Source organism: Pangasianodon hypophthalmus, chromosome 20 (assembly GCF_027358585.1).
Source record: "Pangasianodon hypophthalmus isolate fPanHyp1 chromosome 20, fPanHyp1.pri, whole genome shotgun sequence".
NCBI lineage: Eukaryota > Metazoa > Chordata > Actinopteri > Siluriformes > Pangasiidae > Pangasianodon > Pangasianodon hypophthalmus.
Window position 1 is genome coordinate 13,263,225 of NC_069729.1, and position 13,274 is coordinate 13,276,498.

The 13,274-nt window shown below is 39.1% G+C and overlaps 1 protein-coding gene across 6 annotated transcripts in view; it reads right to left on the minus strand.

The window, feature by feature from the left end:
- The window catches only part of vgll4b (vestigial-like family member 4b), a 44,525-nt gene that overhangs the window by 6,320 nt on the left and 24,931 nt on the right, over positions 1 to 13,274 (minus strand). For all 6 annotated transcript variants that reach the window (XM_026932824.3, XM_026932823.3, XM_026932820.3 and 3 more), the window contains one exon: positions 6,907 to 7,090. In XM_026932824.3, the coding sequence (XP_026788625.1) occupies positions 6,907 to 7,090 (184 nt within the window). The remainder of the gene's footprint in view (positions 1 to 6,906; positions 7,091 to 13,274) is intronic.

The following is a 13,274-nucleotide window of genomic DNA, read 5'->3' on the forward strand; positions in this document are numbered from 1 at the left end:
AAACAGAGGCGACTATTTTTCTAAACAGAGGGTTCCAAAAACTAATTATACAGGTCACGACAGTTCAGACTTTGCTGAGGAGCCAGAGAAAACCAGGCCTGTCTCAAAATAGAACAATAGAGTAAGATAGAAATGCTGAGCTTCTATCTTTGGCCCTTACTCCTAAGTAAATAAAGAAACTAGAGAAATGATTGTCGAGAATATAATATACATCTTGCATTTATGGTTAATAATGATTCACAGCACTGATAAAAAAAAGAGCAGCAGAAAATTCAATTACTGCTCAAGAATAAAGCAGAAAAACTTCCAGAGCCTCTCTAACAACAGTTTCATGACCCTCTAAAAAAGTAAACACATAAGGCCTTTCCAACTCACTGATGTTCCTTTCATGAGAATCTCCAGGGAACAGATTGCCCACAAAAGTACATTCAGTTGTCTTTCTTTCTGAAGACTGAATTGTGATCACAGTCAGAGAATAACAGTGTGTGGAGAGGATTAGAAATGCTTTTACAAACCAAAGCTAAATCTCACTGCTTTAGTGTCCTTGTCCCTCAGCAATGGAACAAGATTGAATTGGAAGGTCTGAATTGATTCATGGCTAAAATCCTCAGTCTTGAGTAACATTTCAGCCAGTCCTTTTTTTAACAAGGCATCTGTGCATTGTTAAAAAAGATGGGATAACTTTTAAATACTTGATTCACTAAATGAGTCTAGGTTATTATTCTTATTGTACCATCACACTTGGAAATAATAGTTACAATTGTGATCAGGCCAAGATAGGACTTGTTTATATAATGAATCCTTTCACACACAGTGTGTACTTTATTAAGCTGCCTTCTACTGTTTGCATGTTTTTGTAAACTGCTCTAGATAAGACCATCTGCCAAATGACTCAACATAAGTGTAGTGCTATTACACACAAAGGGAAAAGAAACGAGTCATATTTACTTCACATGACCCTTTCATCTGTTTTGATTAAGTAAGGCATAGAAAAGGAGGTGGTGCTTGCCCAACTTTAATCTCTGCCAAAAAGCATGAACACAACCCAGCGTCCTCCCACAAGAAAGCCTTGGGGCCCTGGAACTTGGCAAGCAATCGAGCGCAAAAGAAATAAATAACCAAGGCAAGGGGCATTATGAGAAAAGTTTAGGGTCTGTACCAACTATATAATTAGTAATTAATTAGTCATTAGGTGATCGCACTGAGTGTCAAATGGTGCAAACTTGAAGACTGTAGGAATAAGGTTCTAGCTTAAAGGTCGAGGGAAGACAAATGCACCAAGAGCTCTGGTCTAAGCATAGGCACAGAATGGCACAGATCCATTTCTTTCTTCTTTTTCATCTTTACAAGGTCTCGGGTTATATGCAGTATACAATTAGTGGGAATAAGCTGTGGCGTCTTAAACTGGTTATTCAAAGGCGTCCATTAATTTTAGAATCGGAGCAAACCGCACTGCATAAAATGATCAAGTAATATCTCGGCTACAGTATTTAGACTCTCCGATCTTCCATTTAACGCTTGCTTTATTATCACTTTAAAAGCCAGCCCTTAAGTAGAAATCCATAAGCAAGAACTCGAGAGGTCAATCAGCCCCCTGAGAGACATGATGATAATCCATAACTCTTATGAATTCAGATGTTTTGTGATTCAGAAGAGACTGCTGATATGAGAAGTCCTGAGCTCAGCGTAGGTAGGCAGCCTACTTTAGGTTTAAATGCTGTCCACGCTGGGAGACACCAAAGCAGAAGGTAGGCAATAAAACTGGGGACATATTCATACAATAGTATTTGAGTATCGCACTGAAAAAACCTTCCCTGCAATCTTGGGAGTGCTGTATCTTTCTTCTTTATGTCAGTAGAATGTCGACCCTAGAGATACAGGAAACATCTGGGACGAATCAAGGCAAGGAAGGCAGAACCACAGGATACAAACACAGCCTTGCACAAAGCAGAGTTTTGGAAACCAAACTCCAACTGATGTAGGCATCACATGCACTCTGTTTCCCATCAGCCATTCTGCAGTCAATCTGACAGCCTTGAATTGTATATGCTTACAGGGAACAGTGGCCTATAAAACACTGTGATGGTCTTATCTAGAGCAGTGGCCAATGAACAGTGGCCTATAAAACACTATAGGAGACAAAGCACTAAATCTTCAGTAGTGTGAGTAGCGTAATGTTAATTGGAGCCACTGGATCCACTACTGCTTTAAAATACATTCCAAAATGCTAATACAGAACACATGTGAGAGTTTTAAAAGATCTACACATTGAGCCATACAGCCTGTAACCAACACTAACAGTACTTACTGTTCTTTTCCCAAAAAGATTGATAATTTTCTTTTATGTGTAAGTTACATGTGACTAACAATGATTTGTTCATTATACTATACAATGTCAGATTTTATAAACTACTTGGCCAAACTATGCATGAGTGCAGTGTTCTGCTGTAGAATAAGTTCCTTTACCTTTACAGTCAGAACTGATTTACGTTGTCACTCCCTCGGTGCGCATACACCATGCTGAAATCGGCAGCTAACAATGATTTCATCAACCCAAACCGCTATGGTGCTGGCTCTTCTCCACTCCCCATTTGGCTGGCTCCAAAGCCATGAGAAATACTCGCTCTGAAATTTCCCAGCAGGCAGCTGAGGGCTTCCACGGCTCAGCCCTGGCTCGGAGTAAAAACCTTTACGACAGCATGCTTCACTGCTACACAGAACTTTTAATAATAAGACTTAAGGTCAAACCTAATTTTCATGCCTTCTTTAATTTCTATTCTGCTAAAAACGTCCAAAATATTAGATCATTATTATATTTAAGAACTACATTTCAGGTTCAGCAGATTTAATTCCATTAAAGGCCCTTTATAAAACGCTTGTTATGAAACTAATCCTGAACCATACGCAACACACACACACAGTTTGTGGGCTGGAGGCTGTGTTTTAAGTGGACTGCGCTATGATTGAGGGACTTTTCCCTGCAGCAGAGGGACAGGCCAGAGCAGGCTTCCAGTACACAGTGGGCCCACAGGATAAGGGCGCCTTTGTTTTCAGCTCAGCAGTGAAAATGAGAAAATGGCCCCCGCCTGACTTTACTTTCAGTAATTCTGCAAAGGGATCTGCTGTGTATATTCCTCTAACTTTTGAATTCTGCATGACAATTAATGGAGACATCTCTCCTGAAACATCACCTCAATATGGTTGAACAATGTGGCCTATTACTGAATTAAAATATAAAAAAAGTAAAAATTATCATCATATGGGAAGCTAATTAAATACCAGACTGTCCAGAGCACATGAAATAATGTTGGTCTAATAATTGCATAAAACTGAAACCATGTCACATTGTAGGGTGTATCCTGTGAACAAAAGAAGGTAGTGAGGAAAAGAGAGAGTCGTTTTCCCCAACCCCCATCTATAACTCTGCTTTGCTGCAGGGCTTGCCCTTCCTCCTAGCACACAATAACAGAAACCTGAGCTGCCTTCCTTGTTGCCTCAAGCCCACGGTGTCAGGTGTCAGAGACATACTACTCATAAATAAGGAGACTGTGAAAGAATACGGGCTGGAGAGAATGGTCAAACTTCTCAAACTTGAACAAGCACACAGAACTGAACTTATGTTTATGCTGTCTGCTACAAGATCATAAACTAAATTAGCAATGAACATTTCTAAATAACTGAGATAGGCTGAAACATGTTTGAGTATCCTACTTTTTTATTCTTACTTGCTGACCAAGAGAGATCACGAGAAACAGAAGCAGTGTTCTGAACATAGAACAATGCGCCTTTCAAAACTTTTGAAACTGCGACAAATCATATTTATTCATAAGCCGCCATGGTTTTGCTGAGATTTGCAGTTTTGCACACATGCTACAAGCTTGGGCTTTAAAAAAAATACCCCGGCCATATTTCAAACCCACTTAAGGTGCGCGTCAAACAGAGACAATTTTATGCTGGGTATAAATGATTTTTTTTCCAGCCTTGGCATTGTATTAACGTGTTCTCATATTATGATGTGGGCAAATAAGAGGGGAAACCACACGTACAAGAGACTTAACTGACTTTAATGGCAAGGGCCTTGCATGTGTGAAACCTAATATTTTTTATTTTGGTTTAGGCTACCAGGAAGTCGTGAACCATGAGGGTATCATCGTTTTGGTATTAGTGCTGAGTCTGACTAACAACAGCAGCACACACGACCATACTATTCTGAAAAAGTGATTTTTTCAAGTGGGAGACCTTTTCTCCAGCAGGAGCAAGGCCGTTAATCCTGAGCTACAAGGCTGGACTGGAATCTGAGCTGCTCAGGATAAAATCCTCTACCAAACCATGACATTAGTACTTGGTTGAAACCATGTTAACCACACAGACTTTATCACTCAGGGATACTTTATTCTCCTGTAGGGTTACTTTTTATAATTCTACAAATTTTGGTGTAATATTTAAAAAAAAAATCTGTTTACAAATTCATAAATTCATCATCCAGAAGGATGTGATTTGTGCACTGACAGTAAAGAAAATGAGTTAGCTACATGCAATATGCTTCATAAACAGAAACTGTATTAATGAGAATACAGCAGATTTATTAAGAGGTTTGAAGCTGTTACTATACTGCTAAATGCTTTAAAATGAAATTTTAAGGTAAAATAGCTTGTTCAGGAACAACTTCAGATTTTGAAAGTGAAACAGATTACAGTTTATATCTTTGCAAATCCATTCAGAACCATGCAACTGATTTGAAAGTATATATGATCATAACATGGTCCTTATAGGTTTTATATGCCTACAATCAGATTCTGTCTCTGCTGAGTTATAACATTTGTTAGTTATTTATTGGGAAACTAAATGAGAGAGAGTCAGATAGGACCTTATAAAACCAAACAGAAATCTACTTTCTAATTGGCCCAGAAGTGTACTAATGTTCATCTGAAACACAGCTGAATTGTAGATGTTGTTGAACTTTAGTACTTTACAGTCTTCATCCAGATACAATCTTATAATCCAGATAGAATCTTATAATACTTAGACCATGAAATGAATAAAAGTAAATGTAAGTCAGGGCTTACGGATTTAAAACCAGGTCATTTGGAAAGTGCAGACAGAAATACTTTGCCATGCTGAGAATGCACCAACTGTGAGACCCTTGAGGCTCTGAGTGATTCCGTTGTTCTCTTTCTCACACTTGTGCCCTAATTTGTGGCACACAGATCTGCCTTGCACTGCAGTGCGTTATTTGACACTAAACTGTCATGTCTTGTGTCTCATGACTGGATGTTGCTGTTCCAATGCTGAGCAGAAATGTGAGGAATGCGTGTGTGCTCCACCACAACAGAATGGAGACGCACCACAAATGGGCCACGTGTTCCACTTGCATGCCTGGAATGGGAGGAATTCAAAAGCATCAGCAATGATGCCATCCTTCAGTCCTTCTCCAAGCTGCTTGTCTCTTCCCTTGCATTTCTGTTGGCGAGGATGTTACCTGCATGGCTCTTGTTCAGCTTTTACTAGAGTTTTTAACTGCTCCTAATATAAAGCATTTGGAAGTATAGCTGTCTTCTAAAGGTGCAAACACACTTCACTTTCACCCTGTGTACATGCGCGCACACAGCTGCTACGTGAGCGACATTGTTCACACACTCCCTTGTGTACCTTATGTACATCTGGAGGATTAAAAGCAACGTTCACTAGATGGCATGTCAAAGCCTAAACATCCGTATCCATCTGGTTTCCAAGTCAAACTGTTGTTCAGCAACTTCATGTACAGCAACATTAAACAGACTGACGAGCTCTTTACTTTCTGCCGTCGGTGTGATTGTTGTCATGACCTGCATCTAATCTAGAAAATCCACAAGACTAGCACTCAAAACAGACCTTTCGGTGGTTACTCGGTTATAACAGTTTTTTTTAAATTCGAACACTACGTGTAAAAGGAAAACCATTAGTGTTAGCACTCAACGCTTTTGGAAGAGTACATAAGTATGAGATTTGAAACATGACGGTACATGGTACAATCAGTTGTGGACACAATGTCACATGGTGCTATACTGCCTCCACTATTTACGTTGGTATTGTGCCACACAGATGTGTTGCATAAATGTCTAAGTTGCACAGGCGACTGGCAGCCATCTTGTGTACGTGTAGTTAACAGCAAGTATAAATCAGCCTTAAAGGCCTTATCTTTGAGGGAAATATTGTGTGTACTTCCAGGAAACTACATTTGTGAGAAAGGACATATTCTGACACTCCAAATGTTCTAAATGTGGAATTGCTACAGCTTTCCCAGTTATGCAGCTCAACAAGAAAAGGAACTAGTACATAGGCAGTAAATATTTTAAATGAGACTTTGTGATCAGAATAGCAAATTATTGTTTTAGACCATCTCTCACGCTGAGTGGCTATCTAAATTTTAGCAGCCACAGATTTTTCACCAGGCATATTTTGTTTTCAGTACATACAGAAATTTTCTAAAATAATAAACATAGCTGCATGCTGCGATTGAAAGTGCAAGCCGCATCAGTGACATGTACTATGATATTTCGTCTTTAAAAAAGGCTTCCATCGTCTGACCACACCGATTTAATCATGTAACGTACAAAATAATAATCTATGCATAAATAAGGTTAGGTAATTGCAGAGAAAGGCATAAATGTGGAAATATTGTCACCTGCCTATCCATCATTAAAAGCCTCTCATACTGTATAAATAGCCATTATGGCTGATATGAATTATTCATGTATTTATACATTGCGCAGAATGGACTGCATATATAATACATATTACTGTAATGAAGTTTATATAGGGAGTGTGTATTACAGCTTCCAGACCTGAGAACACAATGTGTGAATGGTAACTAGTGTGTTAAAGCACTTAGAAAATCAGAAGATAATATAAACATGTTGCACTTACAGGTGTGTAGCGAACAGGCGACTCATCTTGGCCACATGCTCGTTGCTGGGGTCCATGCTATCGTCGTTCAGTTCAATGCTGTGTTTCCTCTTACTGGGGCTGATGGGAGGAGGAGCTGTCCTGTGGTTATTGACTGTAGAAGACATGGGCTGCATTCTGGACTCCCCACGCAGTGCTGCTTCGCCTGCGAAAACACACAACACACCTGCTATTAATACTGCACACTTGGGGGCTTTGGGCAAAGGCTCAGGAAAACCAAGCTTTAAAAAATTCCAGTTTACACTCATGCAGTATTACTGTAGGCAGTCCTATTTTGGGTCTCCAGCAGGTGCTGGGACTTCTACAGTGAATCAGTGGATATAATTTCTGTATTGGATTGTGTTTTACTGATAATCATGCTTCTCTAGAAGTCAGAGGTAGGTTGTGGGAAGGTACCTGGCAATAACCTTTAGTGTCGTCAAAATGAGTACTGTCATAATACATCTATGTCTGTGCCAACTTTCACAACCAATTTCACATTTAGGTAAAACAAAAATGCCTGCTAGGTCATTACAACGAAGCAAGTTAATCTTATTTCACTAAGCAGACAGAATTAATGGGGCAAGAGCAAGTCTTACACTCTGGAAAGATGCATTGTCCAATATAAGACTAATGTTGGCCTGGAATATTTGAACAAGAAAAAAAATAAAAGCTCCCTGAGTAGCACATCAAAGTCCGGCTTTGTTCTTTTGATCTGAACTGGACCACCAGGGTGAAGACCAGCATAACATTATGCTTATTGCAAACTACTTTTAAAGCATCTGCAATTCCAGATCTGAATAGCAACAGATCTGAATTAATGGCATTTCACGGCCATTTCGGAGAAGAGCTGCTGAGAACCATGGCTGCATATTTACAGCACAGTGTGTGGGAGGAGAGCAGGAAAATTACAACTGGCAGTGTGGAGCAACTGGGACTTTCCACTTGGGATGAGGTTAGCTCGACTCAGAATCAACTTTTTATGAGATTTACTGAGCAAAATCCAAGTTCAACAGGCCTATTCTGAGAAACCCTGGGTCTTAGATAGGCTGCTTTTTCTCCTAATTTTTCTCCACTTTGCTGAACCCTGATATATATCATTGAAATGATGCATAATCATAAAACATTCTCCAGACTTCTACCATAAATAGCTGAGTGCAAAAAATGTGTAAATCTGCATCGTTCGGAGGTGCACTACAAGGCCTCTCCCACAACAAGTGTCCTATTTTCCTGACTGGCATGTTTCGGCTCGTCTGTCCCTGCTCCATGGCAACAGGAATGACATCATTGTTTTTTGGCAGAAGTCGGGAGTGGGTAATAGAGAAAAGATAGCAAGCTCATATGAGGCTTAGAGAGACCCTTGACACATGATAGCTTATTTGCATTTGCCTCCAGAGAGGCTTTTCAATAGGAGGTGGGGAGCAGGGCGGTGTCACAGGCTATTGTGATATTGGAGAGCGATCCATTAAGACCGAATTACAGTTTACAGTTTGACTCATCGGTGATAGAACAGAAAGGAGGATGTTTCACACATTTCCAAGCACCTGAAGATGCCTTTGAAAAGGTCATGTTTAGACTGTAGGGGCATCTAGACTTTATAAATGAAAAAAGATCAATCAGGATGGGATCTCCCATTTGGAAAAAAACAGGCACAGATCAAGAAGCTTTAAAGAATTTTCTTTAAAAAATTTGTCTTTATCATATTTAATGCATTATACACCAACTTCTTGTTTGGTGAATAAACTTGGCCTTCTAGTGCTTTATTTAGCACTGCCAAGCATTATACAGTAACCTACACTGGGAGTCATAAAAGATCCCTATCAGTGTCAGAGGAGATGCGTTCAACCTCTGATCTGCTGAAAGGCGCTCATTAGGAGCACAAATGATCAAAGGCGAGCGCTTCTAAAGACTTCAAACGTCAGGCCAGGATGGGATTTTGTTACACAAGCGAGCCAACCAACCCCCACCATCGCAGTTACCACACACCTACACACACAGTTTTAGAAAGTAGAAAAGAAGTTAAGCCTTCTCTTGGCAGTCAGAGTGAGAGGGAGCAGAGACACCTTGAGTTTTAAAACATAATTGGGTGGGTTTGAAGAGGGAGTGGATGCGACTACTTCTAACTCCTTGATCATACTATAAATGTTTGTAGATAATGATATTTCCCCTTTGCCTGAAATCTGATCTGCCCTCACAGCCAGGCCACTGCTACCCATTCATAAGGCAGACAATCAAAGCTCTTTATGTCTGAAATGAATGCCTGGAGTGAGTGGAAAAATGGGAGTTCTGGCAGGGGTGGGTCATGTGTTTCACCTGTTAGCTTTATCGCCTTTGTTCAGCAGAAAAAGTGACAGTCAGCGTTTCAGTCTGAGCCAGTTGGGCTTTGGTGAACTTAAGCTCTGCTTGCTGGCATGCAACCCTAGAATACTGTATCCATATAAAGGATCTGGTAGACTCACAGGGTTGCAGCTATTAAATCATAAAACCAAAAGGAACTAGGCATGCACTTTTCTGAGATAGTAAACTTTAATTATGTCCTGTAAATAATTTTGTAGAGTTATCTTATCTAAGCAGAAAAATTAACCCAGGTCTATATGAATATATCAACCTCTCCATTAACACACTGTAAGTAGCATTAACAATATAACTAACACTTTTTAAATAATAAACCACCATAAGCCAATGTTTATCCCATTTATAAGTGAAATTACATCCACAATGACCAACATGAACTAGGGCTGCGACAGCTAGTCGAGAAAATCACTAAAATCTGATAATAAAAAGAGTTGGCAATGAATTCCAAAGGTCATGCTGTGCCCATTTGATGGAAATGACTGGAATTGCCCGGAAATGACAGAGCTTGTTTCCAAAAAAGTATGACCTCCTCTAAATTACATGAACTTATTACATTACATTACACTGTTGACCTCATGAACTAAGTTGTATTTTCATGTGAGAAAGATTTCGATTTGTTATCATTTGTTTGTGGGAATGTCAGGAACACAGGAAAGGCAATATACCTGCTTGAACAACACTTATTCATCTACACTTAGGGAAAACAGTATCTTGTGCTACTTTGGCCAAAGTTGGTTGCTGTATAACAACTTATGAGTTTAAAATGACCATGGTCTGAAATTAATGAATTATTAGGCTATGAGATGAACATTTTCTCACTTCAAAGCACATCTCATGTCATGGAGTATGCAGTGTTGGGTAAAGTGAAAACCATTTGAATTGAACCATTTGAATCAATTATCTGGTAAGTAATTAAACTTTTTTTTTTTGACCCAGTAGCATTACTAAACACCACATTATTTATTTTCCATATCATATATTTTGTTAGCAACAAGCTAGCCATTTAACTGCGATGAGTGGTGTATATTTTCCTCCTCAAAACAGCAAACTGTATAGTCAATGTTATAGATATAACAAGTAAATATGTATGTATGTATGTATGTATGTATGTATGTCGGGTGAATAATCTAAAGCAAATACTTGTATATACGGCATAAATCATTTAAAAGCAATCAGCCATGCTGATTTGACATCACTCTCTGAACTTGTAGGTGAGAAGTTCATGAGTAGGAATTTCGAGCTAAGGGGTGTTTTCGACCTCTAGTCAAATGCAGCAACAATATTTGAAAGCATGTTTGTGTGTCATGTTATCACATCTCCATCCTGCTTTGGGGTTCACATAGTAGTCAAAAAGAGTCGATTCACTGGTTCCAGGCATCGGAAACTAAAAGTCAACAACAAATCAGAACTTGAAATGTAGGCAACACATATGCAAGAAAATGCAAGAAACGCAGGAAAATGTGCGGAACCAGTAAAACTGTACAGAATTCTGTAACCTTGCGTTAGTTTGCGTGTCTCATTTGTCTGACATAAGCATTTGGTAATATTCTCATATTGTGACAGATTATCTGATAAAGGCCAGTAATAATCTATTGCATTTAGTGATTATTAAATATCCAGTTATTTAATTATTAATTAAGGAAACTGTTCTACTTTAACAAGGCTTTACTAATGTGATTCAGAGTTGCTCCTGTTTATTTGGGTTGGAGAAAGTCTTAATATACATATACACTTTTTATATAAATGTAAATAGACTTAAATAACCTAACCTTATATAAACGATCATTTTAGTTATTTTCGTGCTGCTTTTCCTGGTGATGGTTGCGGTGGCAACAGGCTGAGAAGATCAGCCCATTACTTACAACAACTTTAAACAAGTCAATTACAAGAACTCACTGTGCTGAACTCTCAAATTAAACACAGCCTTCATGTTCAAATCTCACATGTCACACTCATGAACATGTAATCTCTCCACACGGATGTCCTTGTCCTCGTGCTTTACACAGGCACAGTAAGTGCAAGTGTACCTTGCATTTCTAGATATTGTTAGTTCAAGTAGCATAGCTGAATAGTACTTTTAGCTAGCTACACATTAGGCTATGTTAGAAAGATAAGCGCAACCCAACTGACAGGCCTGGCTGGTCTAAATTTTATAAATATTATTAAATGACTCATCACAAACAATCTACCCCTGCATTACTGAAGGCCTGAGTAACTGCCCTCTTATCTATGTTACTAAATTTGCTTTACAATCAATTGAAAGTCATTACATCAATATTATACAATGTTCATAAAATATTCTTGGCAGATTGCCGATGCTGAATGCTGCTTGTTCAGGCTGCAGGGCCAAGAAGTTTCACACTGAAATAAAGATATACAACAACAACAAGAACAACAACACAAGAAATCTAGTGTTTCTTTCATTGGCTAAGATTACTGCATGTCAGAGGCAGCAAATCCAAAATGCTACTGGTGAGAAAAGTATTAAGCAGTGATAGTTCATGGGATGAACCTAAATGCTGAACAAGCCACCTGACACATCGGCATGCACTTCCAGTTCTCGGTGCACGAATACCCGGCATGCATGCAGGCCTATTTTAAGGGATGATGCAGTGCTCTGGGTGCACTGGAAGCTTCAGTATGCATAGCCATGTGCTCTGGCGATTCTTTGGAGCGCAGCAAAAATAGCTGGAAAGTCTGCTGTGTTGCAGCAAGTGAAAAGGGCCATGATTGTGTATTTACATCCTCTGTCACTGGGTCAGGTGATCCACCAACTTTACACAACACGAAAGCTAAACACTGAGGCAAGCAATCATAGAGCTGGACCCACTGAACGGCATCTCAGCAACATCGATGATCCAGCCTCATGCTCCAGCTAGACGTTTCCCATCAACACACCAGGTCATCTCTGGACAGATATCTCAAAACAAGGATGATTCATCAGCCAAGGAAGAGGAACAAGCAGTTTCTTAATCATTAAGACAATAAGCAAGTGGTACTTTATGTTTAGAAATGATGACCATTTTACCACCATACTTGGAGATACATGATACATACATCATCACAGTATATTATTTTTCTGAGATTTTGCTAAGAAAGCACCAACACAGGCTATTTTCTGTTCAGAGATTTCACTGATGTTATATCATAGGAACAATATCATATCGTCATACTGTCCATAGGTCATACTGTATGTCTGAGCAATGACTTGCTATCAACTCACTAAATTTAATGACGGGAACAAATTCTGGTGACACGGTAAAAACCATAAACCAAAACAGGACTATCAACACTTGATATACCTAGTCTGGATTTTTAAAAACATCCACCTACCAGTCTACATCTAGCTGACACACTCACCCAAAGTGACTTACAAGTGAGTCACGTTACAATCCAGCATAGCGCTGAAGATGTACGTTAAGATCCTTTTACAAGGGACCTGTAAAGTTGCTCTCTGGCAGTCCTGGTATTTGAACTAACAACCTTCTGGTCATTTGTGTAGTCAATAGAGCTGCCAAGCCAGCTTTCTCTTCAGACATTTAAAAGTGAAAAGCTCATTGAGTAATTCGACTCTAGGGCTGGACACTATAACAATATATCATCAGTATTATGACATAACATCACAAAACCTTTTTTCTGAGAGTACTTCAAGAATAATAGAGCATCACTATAACGCTATATGACTCCAGTGTTGCTCACAGTGACGTTAAGTAAAATATTACTTTGTACTCTATTGACAAACCTAAATAATGTCTGTCCTAACTAGAAGGCAGCATAAGGAGAGCCGTCATCCATCTGTTTTTTAGACCATATTTGAAGGCACATGTCCTTCTTGGAGGAAGCAAATCCATATTTTGGCCACACAGTATAATATTATAAAGTTAGGTCCTTAGTACTACTTGAAAACGTATCAGCACATGTCTAAGCATAAATATTCAACCATAAACTTCTAAGCCATTGCTAGGAGTGTTCTGATCTTTTTCCCCCCATTCATG